The sequence below is a fragment of the Patiria miniata genome, unplaced genomic scaffold (genome assembly GCF_015706575.1).
Source record: "Patiria miniata isolate m_02_andy unplaced genomic scaffold, ASM1570657v1 HiC_scaffold_27, whole genome shotgun sequence".
Taxonomy (NCBI): domain Eukaryota; kingdom Metazoa; phylum Echinodermata; class Asteroidea; order Valvatida; family Asterinidae; genus Patiria; species Patiria miniata.
In genome coordinates, this window is record NW_024037066.1 from 6429194 (window position 1) to 6450467 (window position 21274).

Consider the following 21274-nt stretch of genomic DNA (forward strand, 5'->3'; position numbering starts at 1 on the left):
AGAGTATCACCATTTAAACGCAATTACTCTAAAACTTGTTTCGTCCCCAAAAAACAAACAGTTTAGCATGTATTCTGACTGTTGGAACAACACTGACACAGAATACTTGTTTCAACAACTGTAAACAACTGTAGTACACAATATCTTTATTAACAACCCTGGTTAGGCAAACAATTCGATTTATAACATCCACTGTTTTGAAAAGACGGGGCTTTAAAAGGACTTTATTGAATATTTTTAACTTTTAAACAGGTTTTATCACTGGTGATGTTTGAAGACAATTGTGACGACGATTCTTGAAATCGCATTTTTGGACGAAAGAGGTTTTAGGGTCATTGTGTTTAAATGGTGATATTCTTTGAACGGATTGAGCAATTTCATTTTTTTTTTCTCATCTAAAAGTAGCTAATGAAATTGGCTTTCCAGTCATTGTTATGTCCGGTGCTACTTTTTTTTTTAATATGAAATATTATTTTGGGGGTTTGGGTTCCGCTTTTTTGACTCGCCCTGTGTTGCGGACCAAAAATTTGAAAACCATATTAAAGTAGGTATTTTATTGGAGGTTCTTTTTTTTTAAGTAAAATAAAATAAGAAGTTTTTAAATTGTTTATTTTCCATATGATTATTAAAAATATCCAAAATATTCCACATTGCCTCTACAGTGTTGAACCGCTATAGACTGAACGATGCGAAATCGGGCTGTAGTTGGGTGATTGAAATTAATGACAGTGATGAACTTGATCAACAAAAACCTTTCTCCAATTTCCTGGATACGGGTGGGCTGTGGGAACGGGTTGTGGTCGCCATATGGCGGTATCTTCCAAATACCACTGCAGAATTCAAGTCATTGACAGTCTTTTAAAAAAAGAAACCACAGGGATCACGAGTAAATTCATCTTAAAGTGCAGAGACATTTTATTCGAAAAATAAACTTGTACACGGAGGCCTCTCACAATGTAAAAAATATATATGTACTACAAAATCTTATCTTATTTCAAAGTGAAGCTAAGGGAAGACATTGACAATTATTATCAGTAATTTAAATAATACTGCAATGACAGAAAATTCAGTAATAATTGCAGAATTCCCGGTGCAAAAATCGGACTGTTATTATTAATACATCTGTTACGATTTCATGATTTTAGTGATTTCGGATAGAACAAAACATCCATTCTCTATACGTGTATACACGGCAGCGTTCGGTTACTATATACACACAAATCTCAGCAAGAAAGAATTACATTTTGTTTGTTAAATAAATATAAACATCAAGTACTGTTTTGGTATGATAAGTTTGCACAAATCTTCGAATTATAAGAAATGCCTTTAACATTTTAGTACGTGATATGCTTTTTTCGTCACAAAAGTATTTCAAACACATGTGGAAATATCAACGGAATAAATAGTTATAAAATAAGTTAATAGAATTGTACACACCAACCAGGATATAAAAATATAAATATTCAAGTTCTATCTACATGTAAATATTAATCATTACTATTATCAGCATATTATGCACCGGAATATAAGAAAACGTCAAGTTTGTTCAACATTAAGGATGACTGGATGTTGGAAGTGCAATTCTTCAACCCTGTCTTGCCTAATAAATTCAAAATCAGACATACGAAATACCTTGCAAATCTGTCACAAAAACACTAATCTTAAAGTTACACATTCAAAAACGTTTTTAAGTACATGTATTTGAAAATTCTCGAATGAAAACGGTGCAATATTGCATAATACATGTAGACGGCGAATATCGCCATACAGTAGGCCTACTAACTTAGAGTCAGGAATCGCAGAAACAACAGAGTGAGTAACACAGATGTGATTAAACCAATCATTGCTCAATTATTAAACAAATACCGCATCATCTTGAGCGATGGAAAATGAGTTTCCTTGTTGGATAAAAATGACAGTTTTAAATCGTGTCCAGGATCTAAGTTTATCCCCACGTGACAAACAAATGTCATGACAAATGGAGAAAACAAAAATTGGCGCAATCACGCGGTTTTCATTTCTTCCGCGTGACCGTGTTCCCTTTGCCTGATATATTTTTTTTTACTCACTCTGTATGAATCTTGCTGACACGTAATACACGTGTAGTTTCGCTGCGACCATTACCGGCCGGATTTTAGTATACGTTTATAATCATAGGAAACAGCATTATTGCACGACCACAGGCGACATAATACTGCCCTGTTATATTCATCGGATATTGCATAATATCCTCATGTCATATTATAGAGGAGCAAACAGTATAAAAAAAAACACAGGACGGAAGTGAACTTAGTGAAGGGCTTTTTTAAATAGAACTTATTTCAACTTCCTTCGTTGGCATCATCAAAATTGTAAGTGTCGACCCCGGACGTTGAGGTCAAAGTGTAAAGTTCACGCACTCGGCCAAAGTTCTTTACCTGCCCGAGAAAGTTGAAATTGTTCTTAACATGGATCACACTTTCTAGCACCAGTGTTCGATTAAGATGTATAGTTATAGATGATTGTTTTAAATATGACTCGAATACATTCATTTGTAGGTGCAACAATTAAATAGAAAACACAATGTCTACATACAATAAGTTAAATAAATTATTACTTAGAAAATAACCTCCGACAAACGCGGACCTGAATATATACAATCGAGACATCAATATGGAAAGACATCGCATAAAAAGGTATAAAATAAATAGATAAACATATAAATGGTCTTTTTGAACACATTGCATTTTTTCAGCTGTTATTATTCAAACCCAGTCTATAGTTCTTACTGATGACGGTGGGCCAGCTTCTTGTAGTCATGCATCACGTGCGGCATGTACTCGTGAAACTCTTGCAAAACGAACAGAGTGCGCATGTTCCGTTCCTGGATGGTGACGTCACTGTGGAACTCTGGAATGGAGGACTCAACATGAATGATGCTGTCTTCTTGCCCATTCAAAATCATCTGTCAAAAATGAAACATAATCACGTCAAATTCAATTCGTACACATACGGAAATCTGTTGACGTCAGCTCAAGTGTTTTTATTCCTTTGTGGCAGGAAATCTGTGACTAAATTTCATCGAGAATCTTTTTAATTTTATTTTTTATGGGAGACAAGGAAGAAAACGGTGACTTTTTTTAGGAATGCCTTGTAAAATTGAGAGAAACCTCGTGTAATTATTGAGGAACCGATAAGAATCGATCCGCATGATGTGTGGTATGGATGGGGTGGAACTACAGGGTCACCAATGGTGGAGGGCAAATAAAAGCGCCACTGCGTCAACACTAACTTGCATTTGACTTATTTTGTAAGTCAATATTATGTTTGCCTTCAGATAAACTTTAAAATACTCGGTTCAGCCAATATTATGCGTGACATAAATTCGATCTTAGAATCTAATTCCTTGACGGTTTTGTGCCGGACACGTGACACATTAAAGTTCTTTAAAATACCGCGCACTTACCGTGGTTTCTAGCCTGTTGATGACCAAGCGCAGCGGCCTAATGACGGCGTCGACTCGCTCGGAGACATTCCGTGTCTCACTGTCCCGCACTCTGGCCAGTGTGTCCCTGAAGATGATGAGATTGTTGTAGTGCACAGTAACCAGCTCCGAGTCCTGAAATGTACGAAAGGAGGAATTGAAAACTGATTGCATTTCTTCTACCAGTGGTTTTGTTTTAAAAAAAAAAACCTTTTAGTTAGAAGTTTGGTACTGCGACAGCTTCACAAACACTATATGGATATTTTGTGCCTCAAATAGCATGCAGGCTAAGTAAAAAAAGGATCCTTCTAGAATCACACTTTGTGGGTCCTGATAGATCGTATACAGCTGTAAACACCTAACAGGGTCTTGTACTTGAGCAAAAGTTATACTGTGTACCTGTCACATTTTTGTGTGTGTAAACATGCGGAATATTATAGTAGTGAGAGTCTGTGTACTGAAAGTTCACCCAACACAGTTTAGCCCAATTGGCATTATTATAGCAGCACACAATAGAAGGGGAGAGCAGTTGAGGGCATTCGCATTCTAACCCCATTGTGAATTAACAGTGCGTAGCGTATTATCCTATTTCTGTGTATGAGTACGTGTGTAATCATGTGCGCCGCCGAAAGTGAAACAGCTTTTTATCCACTGATAGTCATAGAAATTGGATAAAATATGACTTCCTTGTTGAATCAGTGCTATTTAATAACGAAAATGACAGCTGAAACGGCATAGCTTATCAAACAGGAAGAGTGATCTAACCATAAAAGGTTTGGCGCATGCAGATACATACGATTTGCATACGACACGCCGCTAATTACAGACAAGGGTCATATTCCGATTTTATTTTTTTTTTTTTGCTCCGATAATTGGTGTTGCAGAACGCGATTTAGGGTTGTCCATAATTATATTAAATATGGTATTTATATTACTTATACAATGTAGAAATGTTGGGCATTTTTTTTTCGTAAAATAAAACTATATTGCCCAACAGTGTTAAATATTCGCCCATCGTTGGTCGAACAATCAGCCCATTTTGCCCAACTTGTTTTTTTACAGTGTAGAATATAGATAAACGAAGAAGTGTTAGTCTTTCGAATTTTGCACAGTATCAACATCGTTGAGCATGATTCATCCACAAAAAACCGTGAATAGTATTGTACTACTACAGTCACTTCAAAAGCCGCCCCGACCTAGACGTCAATTATTGAAAGACTGTGACGTCAATAAAATCCCCCCAAAACTATAATGACATTGTCACCGAGAGTTGCTTAACAAAAAGATGCCATTTTTTTGATCGTCTGAAAGTCGTACTATCCTTTTGAGTGCACAAGGAAGCGTGACAAAGCGTTTTCTCTGCCCAGTGTGTTATGAGTAAAACCGAAAATAATAAGAGGCAAGTAATAACGGAATCGTGATGACTTGCGAGGTTTTTTTTTTAAAGCTCGAATTTCAAAACAAGTGACATCAACAGTCGTGATCTGCGTCTAAATCTAGTTACAAGTGATCTAAATATATTCATCGTTTTTGTTTTTAGTTCACCCCTTTTTGTTGGATATCCAAGGTATATAGCAAGGCACACATACAATAATTAAATTTTATTTTAGTTTTTGTCATGTCGAAAATATACCTAAAAACATTAACGAAAATATTCAGGTTTTGTTTAATTTGTAAAATAACTGCGGATCCGCACATCAATATTTTAGTATCTTCACTTCCAGGTTAACACCCCACCGCACGCATTAAAAATCATGGAGGGTAAACAGTATTGGAACAAAAACCCATATCGTTCTCTATTGAATAACTTTGGACTGCATGCTACAGTATTTTTTGTGCTCCAACTGTACTTCTGAATTTAATTGAATTTAAAAATTGAAAATGTGGTTACAATTGCATCCAGAGCTATAGACTCGTATATACTCTATCTGCGGTGTTAATCCAAAGTGAACATCATGTAAAAGTTGATAATTATGCAAACTTTGCTGTTGTAATACCCGGGAAAAAACACCGGGCTTGTTTGAATCAATTCTTTCATAATTGAGCTTACCGGTAGAGACGATCTGACAATCTCGTGCGCCAAGTCGTGCACACTCGGCAGGTAACTTAGGCCCATGTCGCGTACAATCGGGTCCGTATCATTGCCAAAGCGCTCCCGTTTCTATATACAAAAAGAAGCGAAATAAAATGAAAAGTTAAAATTTATTTTTAAAATGCAGGTGTATAACATGCAGTCGGACTCGTTAAAAGGCAGCGGAGTTAGGTGTACATTTCACGTGCACGAGTTAATAAATTATAGAAATATTAATTAAAAGCTTCATTCTCGATTTTTGGAATATAGCTCTCATCGGTAAGAGTTTGTCACTTGTGCATCGTGCATCCGCAAACGTCTCCAAAGTTGTTCTCTCCGTCATGAAAATCCCCAAATTTAATTGACACTTCATCAAGATAAAGAAACGCAGCAAAAATGCATGCCTCACCATCCCACATTATTCACCTGGTGCTTAGCATTTACACTGCAAAACTGCGGTGTTAATTTAACACTGTACGGTGTTAATTGAACACTGCACGGTGTTAATTGAACACTGCACCTGCAGTCTCTGCTTGAGTGTATACAAATGTAGTGAACATAGAGAAATAATAGTTTAAAAACTGTATTATACTCACGTAGTTTGAATACAACTCCTGATGTTCTCTCGAGACTACATGTACTTCTGTGTGAAGTAAGTTGTAGTGCATACTGAGGGAATCGGCGCTCCGTGCCTGGCGAACGACGCGGGCACTCGGGGAGGCAGACACCGTAGACAAGCTCTCTTCTGTAGTGGGGACGCTGGACTCGAGGGTTGTACCGGTCGTAGTACTGGCCGACCTCCGTAACCTAGACAGGAGGTTGATGGGGACCGGCGACGCGCTGAGCCCCACGAAGACGACGCTCAAGAGTAGGACGGATAGAGGTAGTCTCGCTTGAAGTTCCATTATTTGCAGCTTTTTTTTTGTTAACTTGCTGTTTTCTTGTAAGACCTTATCGAGGTGAAGTTTTGAACTGATGGAGGTGGCAAATGTGAGGCCTTTATAGACCTTTACATCCGCGACACGTGGTGCGGGGTGCCTGATGCACATTTTGTGGGGCATGCCTCGTTGCTAAATGTAGGTGCATTACGCACCGTGCAACACCGTGACCTTGCCGTAAGCGCTAAACCTCAGCGACAGTACACAACTAGATAGCGCACACACCCTGACCCAGTGACGTCATTCATGGGATACCCAGAACTCAGTCACGCAGGATGCGGGGAAATACCCCTAACCACGGACAGGTATACCCTGCGCATGTTCGTGTGCACGTGTGTTCATTGTAGGGGTTGTTGACATAAGGCAATCCACCTGTATGTGGCGTATGTAGTCGATCGTGCTTGTTTCTATGCATGGCATTTCCTGCGCGTAAAAGTAATTCATTAGGTTAACATAACGGGCCAAAGCTTAATTTAGTTTCATGGTGCTTCATACAATCAAACAGGCAATATAAATATTATAGGCTGTAATCAGAAACAGTTATCGAACCAAATAAGGAGAAAGAATGAGAGAATATTATCGTGCCAAAATAATCGTGTTTTTTTTCCTTCTCATATCCTGTTTTTGTTTTGTATTTTCAAAAAAAAGGAGGAAAAAAATATGCACATTTCGATAAAGTTGTCTTAGTCACGGATTGTAAAAATACAGGGTTTTGCCCAATCACATGAACTACGAATTTTGCAATCTGGTTTAAAAAAAAACCCAAGGACAGAAACCAATCCATTGTGAATCGCGGTTAATGAATATAATAACAGCGTTTTTCTATTCACTTCTGTAGAGGTGGACGCGGACATCCGGGAATTTTTGTAATTGTCTCAAGGATCTAGAGCTCCCACACTTATATTCTTGAGACCATGCCATGGGCGTCGCCAGGATTTTTTTCGGGGGGGGGGGGCAAAGCAAAATTTTCCCCCAAAATTCCTTAACTTTTCATTATAAATTTATCATTTTCTGAGCGTGAGCAGGGGAGCATTTGCCCACCCCCCCCCCCCATCAAATTAACAGCAATATGGCTTCGCACCTCTTTTTCCTTCCTCCCCCCCTCTTTTTTTCCCGTTTTCCAAGGGGGGGGGTGCCCCCCCCCCCCCCCCTGCGACGCCCATGCTTGAGACTCAATGGTTGTTGAGTCTGGAGTACTGAATGGTAACACCATGGACAAATAAACAAATAACTCAATTAACCTATCGCGGTAGAATCGCGTCAACGCAGCTTGTGAAATATTGTCCACTTACATGCTATACAAATGGACGCGGAACGCACAAAATGTGAGAACAAATAAAACTTAACGTATACAAAATTCCATGGGGTTGTCTTGGGGGCTTGGCTAACTCGCAAGCGGCGATAGGTCAATAACACATGACTACAGATGAAACTGGTTTGCATATGAATGGATGTTTTCATCAGATGACGTTAGCCCGCCCCCACCTATACCGAGAGAAATGTCAGTGGCTTCAGGCAAGCGCCTGAAGCCATGGTTAATGGTTAACGTCATTGAGAGGGCCTATTCCCAATATTTCACCGGTGAAAAGCTTTCGGCTATATTGAATACCCCGAAAAGAAACGGTTTGGCAATGATAATTACTTTGCGATATCACAATTAACTTTTTTTCTTGCACCCACACGATATTGACTTAGTTATCGCATGGTACAACTTGACAATTAAAACGTCATTTATGGTAAACAAAAAAAAGCATTATGGTGAGTGGAAGGTGAAAATAAAAGTGGGACGGAAGTGGGTTTCCGGAAGTATGTAGTCAAAACTCCGAGAAATTTCGTCAACATTAGAATATGCGGAGGGTCGTACGTATCATGTTTTTTACACTCTGTGGTATACATTTACTTGAAATGGTTCTCAATGGGAGGGGGTTGGATATTGGAATGGATTGCCAGAGGAAAAATTAAATAGCAATCCACAGCATTTTCCTAATAAAAATCCTGGCATAATGATATAATGAACCTACCAAGAATATTCAATACAATATTGTATAGGATACAATGTGTATAACACAATTCACCGGGCAATCCCCTGTACTTGCTTAAAGCCATGCAACCTAATTTTCAAAATGTTATAATGAATTTCTCCCTTGGGCCGCAAAAAAAAAGATTTCATGCAAAATAGCACCCCCCCCCCCCACGTTCATAGGCACAAACGTCCGTGTTGAGTCTTGACCCAAATCGTGCATCTAACGGCATGATTAGACCAGCGCGCCTGCTTGTGCAAGGGCGCTCTACAACAATGCAACCATCGCTGTCGATCACTGACGTCTTGGGCCATGCGCCAAGACTATAGTGTGGAGGCGCTTCAGCATCAAACGAGACCAACATGTTCATGTTTGCTTTAGTCTATCCATTCAGTTGTTGGATGTTTCTTAAACTTTCTTAGTTGACTTCACACCTGACAGTTAATCGGTGAGAATGTTTGACTTAGAAACACGCTCGATATGCCACCATTTTGAGTTCACATGTTTGTATATAGCAAGACTGTAAAGTGCGTGGCTGAAGTGACGTCATAGCCCCTCATTTCTCAGGAAATAATCATAACATGGAAATTACGAAGAGCCAGTGTGAACGAATTAATTCAAATGGGGGTTTCGTGATTTTCACACAGTTCGGAGGACTAGGAATGGATATGTACCCCAATGTGTGTTTAAGTGTAAGATTAACTTCACTGCCCTTGCATGCCGTGGACAGTAATTAACAACGGAATCTTTTGCCAGCATTTCAACGCCGTAACAGTGCGAAGTACGTAGGTATCGTGTATGTGATATTTAAGTAGCCTTCCAACAGAGATTCCGATAAACACAGCAAAAGCCTCAAACCGACTACAGATTTATTTTTCTTGCAAATAGATGACATTTGCGTTGGTGAATTTTTATTTTTCAAAATCCCTCTGGGCAACACTGAGTATATACATAATTGTTGATTATAATACGTCACGTCGGCAAAGGGCAAGATCCTGATAATCACACAATGTTGAAAAGAGACCTTTTCTGCCCTTTAATAAACAAAAGGGGCTTATCCTTAGGTAATTACTATAAATTATTGACCTTTGTAGTTTTGATGATAAGGTTTCCGTCCGGCATATGATCATAATAGTTCAGGGTCCAGGATGTTGGAGAGAAACACCCTAGGTCCATCAAAACCAGTACAAGCCTTTCCCTTCTGTTTTGTTCATTATTTCCGAAGCCCCCCGCACAAGAAACTGTATCGCGCGTGTCATACTGGAGACCGCCTGCCCGGATTTCCACCGGTAGTCCCCTTGAAAACTTTCACAGAAAAGCGGTCTGTAAAAGTCTTGTCCGGGATTTATATGAAGTTGAAACGATAATAATTGCGTCATTATAGTCATTAAAGGCCTATAAACAGCAGTTGCGAAATGGAAAAATTCAATTTCACTTGTGGGTTCTCCTACATTCTTTTTTTTTTTTTTAATTTGTCCCATCCAAATCGAATCCGCGTCTGACTCAACTACGGATGCTGTTTTAGTGTCTGCAGAAGGATGAACACGGGAGCTATTTTAATTGAATGAAATAATGACTGTGAGTGATTAGAGGGGTGTATTCCTGAACATTATGATGACGTTCGGGCAGGATATAATACCAAAATAGTATTATGTATCATGACATTATGTATCATTCAAGTGTGGACAACTGTAGTACGAAGTCCAAATCTTTATAACTTTTTAACCCACTTGTTTTCATATGCAAATTAATAGATGGGGCATACTCATTTTCATACATCAGTCAGTTTGACATCTGTAATATTGATTTTGCATCATTTAAGATGTTTTTATATAAATCAGTTTAGACTATAAGTTTGTCAATATAAGGGCCGGTCATATACCCGTCGCTCTCGGCGCGTTTTCTCGCTGCGAATTGGCTAGAGTTGATCATAAGCGATCAAGTAGGCCTAACCAGTTTTGTGAATTAAGCTTCACTGTTTTTTATTTCTTGATTGACCACGTGTGAGTATCGTCCCTAAAACCATATTTCCTCCCTTCGGAATGGATAATAAGTTTTTGTGTAAATGTCGACATAAAACACAAAATAATGCTAATGTTTTGAATTTTTTGAACTCTAATATTCTAACAAAAAAATGATTCGTAAAATCAGACTTACACCTTAGGTTTTTAGCCCCAATTTGCCAGTCACACACTGCTCTTGAATTATATTGAGCACGTAACAACGATTTCATTTAATTAGTCGGGTTTGTGGAGGTCTGGTAACACGCATTGCTCCAAAAAACTAAAACAGTTCGGTTTAGTCGGCTCATAAAAACTGGCTCATTTTTATCGAAACCCCCCAAAAAATTTGCGAAAAGACATCTATTGCATGTGAATTTTGCGTTCAGTATCGCATGGCCCTGTGAATGTCTAGAAATCTTAAACGAAAAACGTGACACAATAGTTAACAGTCCTGACTCCTCCCATTTCAATATAATTTTGCAAACCCACCAATCCTAGGGAGTTAGCAACCACTTTCCATGGGAAAATTTACCACACGAAACTTTTCCCCCGACATAAATTTCTAGCCATTTAGGGCTTGCCTAATATATAACATTGCTTTAAAGTAACATACTTATGTAAAGTAACATAATTATGCGCGTAAAAAGCAGTTGAACTTGGCAAGAGGAAGTGACTGGTTGCCAGGGATGGTTTCGTATGGTTTCCGAGGGCGCAGTCAAGTTCCCGCCGCACCTATACTGTTAACCGATAAATATGGCACTTTCTATGGGAGTGAAACGTGCTTGATAGTTGGATAAGTTCAAGGTGTTTAGAGGGGTTTCCCCAGATCCACCTGTGCCCGATTGTCCAGATTGCAATTGAGCAGAACTGCGTGGGTTGCAGTTGTTAGTTTGTAAGTTTTGCTTGATTGATTACTGTATTGTCAAAATTTCTTTGAGGGCTTGTTTGTTATGTACGTAATTTCCCCCGAAGATTGAAAAGTTCACCAGAGTGCGCTCGAGACATCGTCAAAAGCTCGGAAACCCAGAGTGCACACATTATTATGCATATATGGGCATAGATCGACGTATTTGAGTATAGCACAACATTATTCTGCTCGACTTGACGAGCAACAATAACAGAGGGCTTTATATCGACAGGATTCTGGGAACTTCGGTTCGACCGCGTATTCTCGTTATATACCACTGACGAAGTCATGGAAGATCGTGAACTACTTTCTGCGAACCTCGGCCGGCTGACCCCCGCTGCGCCGTCGACGCGTCGCGGGGCCAACACGCTCTGCTTGCGACAAAACCGGGCTTTCATCGCCAATTGTGCAGAACTTTTTGGCTGCTGTATGCTTCATGCAAGTTGCTTAGCAAACCCAAAGACTGCATGCCTAACACTATTGTCTGCTGAGCGGATATTAGCTGCAAACCAATCACAATAAATATAAATCGCATGACGACCTTGTATTTTTTTTTCAAAGCAAATTTCCCCCGAGTTTTAGAAATATCTGTGCCTAAAGATCAACTCTGTTGGCTTTAAGGATCATGACATCATGTTCAGTCGTGTTGGGTAATGGTGACGGTACACACCCATATACAAATGTATTACTTCATACGATCGGGACGACGAATCCTGTTTGGAGGAGCATCGCCCGGTTCATGCATGCAGACCACTGATCTCTATCAGTGATGCAGACACCGGGTCGTCAAGCTCCGTCTCCGTTTCAGCGGAGCTAGGCGGTTCTGTGCGGGGGGAACAGAGAACCGCAAGCTCTGCGTGGACAGTGCCGGTCGACGGCGGTCAGCAATGGTATGATCACGGAAGAGCCCGGGTATTTTTCGGGTGATTACCGGGTTTCAAGCATCGAGGAAGCTTTGTTATTATTTTTTGAGGTTCAACAGATTCGTGGCGTATTATGATCAAAGGATGATTCAGCAAGTTTACCTCATCCTAGACACATTGACCAAATCACAGTACACAATACACTGAAGGGAAAATGTTCTTAGGTTCAACAGATTCGTGGCGTATTAATGATCAAAGGATGATTCAGCAAGTTTACCTCATCCTATACACATTGACCAAATCACAGTATCATACACAATACACTGAAGGGAAAAAACAGTTCGGAACAGTGCTTTTTGCGCAACATTACTTGAATGTATGAAATTATCTCATAGTTGGTTTATTGGGGGGAGGATTACTATTTGCCCAAGAATGTCGGCAGCTTGTTTGTTGATTATCATTGAACAAAAACACAAACCCATTCGCCCTAACCCTTTCCTAAAGTGTACGAAGTTGAAAAAAATATATATTTATGTATTTTTTAAAACGATTATATAAGCAGTGATGCTCTTTGTATTTTCATTCTAGTTTCTTACATAGAGTGGAACGGCATTGTTCCAGTTGAAAATACAGAATAAGACTGTCGTATTGTCCTTCGTGACTTTAAGATTCAAAGAAACATTTTACTCAGGAAAAAACTGTCTTGTTTCATGAAAACCGTGATATGGGAAAAATTACTCGCTCAATTATATACCATTGTATATCGACTCAAAAAGTACTGTGGCAACAAAATAATACCCACGGCAGAGATAATTCCTCAACGATTTCAAAATGACATGATTCAATGTATCTTAAGCATTGCCATGGAAAATTCCATCGCGTTAGACGGTGTTTGAGTAATTCTGTTTTGTTTCCAAGTACAAAATTGTGTTAAAAAAAATCAGAACCCCAAAAGGAAGTATACACTTCATAATAATTCCTTTCACACGATTGCTTCGGTTCGCCATTCATTGTTACAAACAATTTGACATTGTTTCAATGATGCATGTTTGCATGAAGGGAAACGCTTACACGATAGGAGTTATATTGAGACGGTATTGCTGAGATGAAAAATAATTGAAGAACTATTTTCCAAAGCGCCGTCACCTTAGATGAAATTTCAAATTCGAGTGTGTTTTCCACTCGATGAACAGGTGACCAAAAACCCAGATATGCAGATATGCAATTAAGCCATAAAAAGATTGTCTTGGAGTGCACAACATGGGCCGGTTTAGCCCATTCGTTGGCGTGACAGGGTAATCATATACGATAGCACTGCCCATTTCGCAAGTGGCAGTTAGTCGGTCGGTCGGTCGGTCGGTCGGTCGGTCGGTCAGTGATAGGTGTATAAGAGGACGCTATAGGTTCTTTAAGTCGGTCCTGAAGGACTAGCAATTATTATCGGTTGCATGCATGATCAAGGATGTTGTGTTGTAACACACAGACTCGAGTCCGGACTAAGACTCGAGTCCGGCTCGAGTCCTTTGGCAGACTCTGACTCGGGTGGTTTTTTTGGGGGGGGGGGTGGACGCGGACTTGGACTCGGATGTGGTGGACTCGACAACCACATGGTAGCACAACACCCTATTGATAATGGATGGGAGAATAATTAGCCAAAACACCGTTACCCTTGGCAAATGAAATTTCAGATTCATTTGAGAGCTTTCCATAAAAGACACTTGGTTAGAAAACAACTGTGGTTGACATTTTGTATACCTGAAACCTTTCCCCCCAAACATTCAGTTTGTAAGCACACTCATTTCAAATTCTTGGAAATATTTTGCCAAGTGCGGATCTTCCAGTTATTTGCGAAAATACCATCGTCACCTTTGGCAAATGAAACTTCAAATTCATTTCAGAACTTTTCCACAATGGACAACTATTAGTAAGCATGCTGTCTTTGAAAGTTAAACTTTCTCTCGATTCAGTCAATCAGCTAGTCTCTTTTCAAGCTCATTCAACGGGTGACTTCGGGGAAAACGGGTTATAAAAATAGCGCTCAATGACGTTTTCAGAACACAATAATCACGCAAGCACAAATCCGCACAGTTTACGCATTTGGATTAATAGCAACTTAAGCTCACGCACCGATTCCGTATACTGACATTCTAGACAATCGATCGGGCACTCCAGGTAAACGCGGGGAAACCCCTCCAAACACCTTTATACAAACTCCCGCAAGTGTAAATAATGACCACAAATTCGTAGGCTTGTGGAGACTCACACACAATAGGGAACAAAACATTGAATAGGTCTCCACAAGGTTTTCACGAAATAGATATATGGGTTTTACTCAAAAACTAGGAATTTCCAAGGTGGGTTGATCTGTCGCAAATGGAAGAGTTTTAGAAAAGGGATATTAATTCCAAATTTCAGCCAAGGAAACTAATTCTGGTTAAAATAAGAGCATTTTGAAACTTCACTTTCAAAATTGAACACTTTACTACACGAGAACAAAGAAATGTCTCCACAAGGATACACATTTTGGAATGGGTGTATTATAGTGTGGGCGGGTCGTCACTGCGTTATGGGAAAGATTTTCTTGATTGCAGGGCAGTTAGGACCGAGTTGTGGGGACTCTCTGCTGTCCCCGGTAGCGTCTTCGGCCCCCATATTACTACGGGCCACGTACCACAGTTATTACGGAACAAGAATGGTCGTCCAAGCATTACATTCACTGTGTGGACTTCCGAAGAAAAAAAAACAGATGTCCACATAAACCAGGTAGCAGCGACGTTGTGTGGACTTGCCCACGTCCACACAGTGTTTCCCCCTCTCTGGAAAACAGGTTTAGAGGCATTTTGAGGTTAGGCAGTATCCGTGGCAAAATGAAGAGAAACACTAAAGGGAATCATAGGAAAAACAATGGGTTGGAAGAGTTTTCACAGAGTGAGTTAAATGAGGTTTTTTTCACAGGTTTTCTTAACTACACGAAAAAAAGGAATGTCCACACTAGGTATGTAACGTGTATGTGAGTTTGTTTCTGCATTTAATACGGGACTTTGAACAATAGCGTACAAACAAAAGAGGGACAATAAGGGGTCTTCGATTGCAGGCATACACATGCACTTGCTTGTTAAAGAGGTTGTGGAATGCTCGAAGACGTATCCGTCATTTTTCGGGTATATGTAGCGTAAGGTGTGATGAAATAAAAACGACTATTGTTTCTGTCATAAAATGAGTACAAAAGGTACTTTTGAGAGCTGTTTTTCAAGTCCTGTCATGCCTGTTTCGACCCGAACGTGCAATTTGTGTAAAAGTCGTCGTTGCGGGCAGCAAACAAAACACACTAAATCGTGACGTAATAAACAGGACTCCCGATGCAGAGTAGCATAAACGAGTCCTGTTTATTACGTCACGATTTACTGTGTTTTGTTTGCTGCCCGCAACGACGACTTTTACACAAATTGCACGTTCGGGTCGAAACAGGACCTGAAAAATAGCTCTCAAAAGTAACCTTTGTACTCACTTCATGACAGAAACAATAGTCGTTTTTATTTCATCACACCTTAGGCTACATATACCCAAAAAATGACGGAAATGTCTTCGAGCATTCCACAACCTCTTTAATGTGGATGTGTGTGTTGAAGACTTGTTGACGAGTTGTTTACGAGTTGCTCAACCGCGAAAACAAAACAAAACAAAAGACAGTGTATGCCAAAATCAGTTTCAAAAGAAAGAGTCAATTTAAGGATATGATATTTTTTTTTATAAATTTAGAAATCATGATTCTGAAGTTGTCCTTATCTATGATATTTTTTTTCTAATTCTCTACCCAAAATAAATTTGTACAGCAATTTGTTTGCTAGAAAAATAGAAATTTAAAAACAAACTTTATTTTTCGGGATGAAAGCGAAAATAGGACTGGGAGAGCAATTTAAAAAAGGCAATTTGACGTAATTGTAATAGATACTAATTGACTGAACCCATCGTTTGGTCAGAAGAGTTTATTTGTATCCATCCTTTTCTGTTCGTTCTATTTTAAAGAATAACAATTAGAAGGTAATATTATTTGTTTATTTAAACGAAGTTAGAAGTAAAACTAACACGGAGAACCAAATTAAACAAATGTAGAATTATACGGCAATAGTTCTGTCTGGAATCATTGCAGCTGTGTTAATAAACGGACTCTCACAGAGAAACTACGATACTCAAAGGAATGAAACCGCGTGTCTCAAGTGAAAATCAGGAGCCGACGAAATGTAAACTCATTGCTCCAGGCCATTGGTCACCCACACGCCGCCATATTGGACGTCTACGGTTGCAGACTAGTAAATCATGGAGAAATAAAACACAAACTGCCCTAGAGCCCAGTGATGAATACCCCCACTTCCGAAATTCAGGGAAAAGCCCCACAAGTCTCCAATGTATTTTTAGACACATCAAATTAAAGCTAATTTAAACAATGACTTTTTAGAGAAAATTCCATCCAAAGATGATCAATGCAATTAATCATAATGCAACGGATACATGTACATGTGTACATGTACACATGTACCGTACGATCAATAGAATATAATCCAAAATGGCGAATCTTTCACCGTTCACATGGTAAGGTCACGTGGCCGCAAAACTTTAATATGATATACTCTATGACTTGCAATTTCGGATAAGCTTCGAAAACGAAGCAAAACGCAGGTCTTTCTTATACTCGGGTGGATACCCACTTGCTTTCTTAAGTCATGTGAATGTCACGTGACCACGCGGTCAACAAGCCAGTTCAGTATTCCAACTGCACATGTGCGCATCAAGATTTGACAATATTTCTTTTGGGATAAACATGTCATCGTATGTGTGCAAAAGCATAGCGGGGTACCAGCAACATTGAGATCGTCGTGTTCTGAAGTAACATTTTGCAAAAAAAAAACGTTTGGACAGCGAAGTGGTTTTATGTGTCTTGTGTGTCCAAACATTTGTGCGAACGAAGGTTTCCATCTCTTTTCGATTGCACGAAAAATTACACAGAATGCAGATTGGGTTACTGTTTAGCGTCCCCCATAGCCTTGTGTGCATTGATCTGCTGCGGTTATCCCTAACAAAAAAAATGGTCGAATCTTGTTGTGCACCAGACTATTTTGGTTATGGTTTATGGTTATGGTTTATTTGTTCATAGCATAGCACAAACAACATAATAAACAGGAAACTATATAAAGAATGACAAACAATGATATGAGGGATCCAGGTAAAAAGCACATGCTTGTACAAGACCTGGAACCCGTAATTACAAATTAAGCTAATAAATTAATATGTACATACAGTACAACAGGCTGAATTCTATCAGGTAAATACTACTAATAAAATTGAAAAGAAATAAAACTAACAGCAAAAATATTCACATTCGTATGAATATACTTAGGCTAGTACACAGTACTTTCTTACGTCCATACATTACAAGAAATAAATCAATTAATTAATTACAAAACAGGTAAGGGAGGAAGGGGCAAAGAAGCAAAAAGTCTGGCCAAGGAATTATAAAACAATACTATATTTTTCAACAATCTGTGAGATGACATGAGTATACAATTTACTGGGATACTTAATTATCAGTATAATTTGTCAGTAGCAACGTTTTCATGTAGTTTTTGAAGTTCTTCATTGATCTAAAGATAGGCATTGGTTTGAGGTGGTTCCACAATAGAGGTCCTTGGTTTCTGACAGTCGATAAGTAAAGAGATGTTCTAGCTTTATGGAGATGAAAGTGTGAGGCTGACCTTGTATTATGAGAATGGATTTCCGAGTTTTGGGATACCGAACTGGCTTATTTTAAAACATTTTTTTAAATACCAATTTTCCCATTTTACCTTTAAATAATTCAGAATAAATATTTGAGAATAAATACATAATTAATATGCATTATACAAAGTTAAATATATTAAAATTCATAGTTTAAAGAGAATATTAGATATATTAAAAAACATATATTAATTTTTTTTGATATTCCATTGTTATTGGAAGAATGTATCGCAAATGATATAATAATTGCAAACACGCAAAATGATTTGCATAATAATGTCAGGTGATACTTATAAATAGAATCGTTGCTCTTCATGCATCGAGTTCGTATCTAATACTCACAGCACTCCAATCCAAAGAAGTGTGTTCAAAACCTAACCTGTTGATTAGTTAAACATTTCAGTCAGGATATCAAACTCTATCCCTCGGAATTGTTTGGGTCTATTTGTACAATACGGGCGATTCCCAATAGTGCGCCTCCAAGAGTTTGCAGCGCGTTGGCCAATCACAATGCGCGAAATCAGTCGACCTTTTCCAAACGGGCGTTGGGTCGACAGATTTTGCGCATTGTGATTGGCCAACGCGTTGCAAACTCTTGGAGGCGCACTATTGGGAATCGCCCGTATTGCACAAACCGTATTGTGTCTTTATTTAATCCATTACCAAATTTCAAGTACCAGTCAAATCACGATGCAAACATAAGTTGGGTCTCAAGTAACAAGGGATGAACAATGACAAATAATGTCTTAATCACAGCTCATTGTCTATCTAGCTTGTGGTCTTAACTCGAGACTCACATTGTGATTGACTTAGAGTTCTGGGTTGTGGAGAAAGACATAGTCCGTGACTACTTGGGACATGTAGGTCTTGAACTCTTGCAGCACGTACAGGGTTCGTGTGTTGCGCTCCGTGTTTTGCTCGTAGGGGCCGACGGCTGGTGGTAGATTCTCGATGGACTGGTTCAGCAATTCACGCTGGGTGTGAGGGGAAAGAAGTCGAAAACGGGAATTGTTTTAGTTCAGTTTGGAATTTGTTTTGTTCTGTGTTGGGATGCTCGGTTCCGATGTCGTATAAAATATAAACTCCAGTGAGATATGGTCCCTTAGAATTTACTATGAAATCAAAGCCTCAAACATGCACTTTTCATTGTTCTGTGCGCCGAGACATGCGCAGTACGTCTAAGAGTCCATATTTCTGGAAGTCTAAAAAAAAAAAATCGCGACGCACACCGGTTTCGTCATTCTTGTGCGTTGAATTCCCGCCGAACTTCTAATAGGTTCTCGGTCCGGTCATTAATTTTAATGATAATAGTCAGAAAATAATGAAGAAGCCAGTCACTCGGCAAAAGGAATTGAACACTAATTGACACTGTGTGCCTGCTTCGTCAGAAAACATGGATTATTATTGAGGATGTTGGGAGCGTACGATAAGAATCAGTTTGTGAATGCAAAGCATTAAAGTCGGATTCTGCGGATGTACAAGCACGCCCTCAACGGTGTAAACGCGGGACCAACCCGTTCATGCTAGCCTAGGGCGGATCCAGAACACAATTTTTTGGGGGGGCCAAAAAACAATGTTGGTCCCCCAAAAAGTGGGTCAAAACGGCGTGGGGCCCCGAATTTTTTTTGGATTCTTGATGCTCTGTGGTGCGCTCTGAGACAATTTCTGACCACTTTAACCATTTTTTTTCTTGAGGAAAAGATTGTAGTGTACGCAGTGCCTGCCTTTATTGCGACATCACTTTAAAAAATGGGTTCTTTTTTTTTGGGGGGGGGGGGGGGAAGAGAGGGGGGGGGAGGCCCCTGATGCCTCCCCCTCCCCCCGGATCCGCCCTTGATGCTGGCGTCGGAAGATTACACAATGGTAAAAAGCGGGCGGGTACGAAAGCCCTGTAGTGCCATCAAGTATATATTTTGTCCAAGTTCGTTTTTATGAGATACATTTTGTCGAAGTTCGTTTTTATGAGATACATTTTCCCCAAAGTTCGTTTTTATGAGATACATTTTAGCGAAGTTCGTTTTTATGAGATACATTTTCTCGAAGTTCGTTTTTATGAGATACATTTTAGCGAAGTTCGTTTTTATGAGATACATTTTAGCGAAGTTCGTTTTTATGAGATACATTTTAGCGAAGTTCGTTTTTATGAGATACATTTTAGCGAAGTTCGTTTTTATGAGATACATTTTCTCGAAGTTCGTTTTTATGAGATACATTTTGTCGAAGTTCGTTTTTATGAGATACATTTTGTAGAAGTTCGTTTTTATGAGATATATTTTACGGAGTTACGGAGTTTTATGAAGTTACGGAGCCCCTAAAGGGACATCCAAAATTATTTTCTTATGTCGTGCGCACGACATAATATCTCGTGCGCACGACATAATATCTCGTGCGCACGACATAATTATCTCGTGCGCACGAGATATATCTCGTGCGCACGACATAATTATCTCGTGCGCACGACATATATCTCATGCGCACGAGATATATGTCGTGCGCACGAGATATATGTCGTGCGCACGTGATAATTATCTCGTGCGCACGAGATACATGTCGTGCGCACGTGATAATTATCTCATGCGCACGAGATATATGTCGTGCGCACGTGATAATTATCTCGTGCGCACGAGATATTATGTCGTGCGCAAAATGTATCTCATAAAAACGAACTTGGACAAAATATATACTTGATGGCACTACAGGGCTTTCGTAGGCGGGAACCAGCGAAGTGTCTTTTACACAATCAACCATTAGAGATGCAAAACATTTACAAAGATGCCGTAATAAAATGCCCTCATAAGTTCTTGTTTGAGATCAAACAGCGCCCTCTGTTGTTCATTCACGAAGTCCCCATCACTGATCCATGTTGACCATTTTGATAATGCGTCGAGATCAAAGAAGTCAGTAAGGTGCCATATTGAGAGGTCTGTTTAAGCGTATTATTTGCGTCAAACCTCCATACATACAACGCTGAACATACGAAGCGGCAGCCATGATGGGAGGCACAAAAGGTGACTCGTGCGCCGAAATTGCGTTGTCGTGCATGCACGGTGTGGTGGTGGGCGAGTGAGCTAGTACGCACGGCTCACGTTTCGGCTTGATAGCCACTTACCACATGTCCAACTCTGCTAATCAGTAGTTCCAACTTCTCGACAACTTTGCCTATTCTTTGAGAGAACTCCGGCTCAGTCCCGTTAACAGCGAGCAGCAGTTGTTTGTATCTCCGTAAATTGAAGTGG

At 39.5% G+C, this 21274-nt stretch overlaps 1 protein-coding gene across 1 annotated transcript; it reads right to left on the reverse strand.

Annotated features, from left to right (window-relative positions):
• Positions 1 to 2301: 2301 nt before the first annotated feature.
• On the reverse strand, positions 2302 to 6664 carry LOC119734491. Its single transcript, XM_038208023.1, has 4 exons — positions 6131 to 6664; positions 5514 to 5624; positions 3446 to 3598; positions 2302 to 2944 (listed from the first exon to the last, which is right to left on the reverse strand). The coding sequence occupies exons 1-4, from the start codon at positions 6593 to 6595 to the stop codon at positions 2765 to 2767; spliced, it is 909 nt and encodes a 302-aa protein (XP_038063951.1). The 5' UTR covers positions 6596 to 6664; the 3' UTR covers positions 2302 to 2764.
• Positions 6665 to 21274: the final 14610 nt, after the last annotated feature.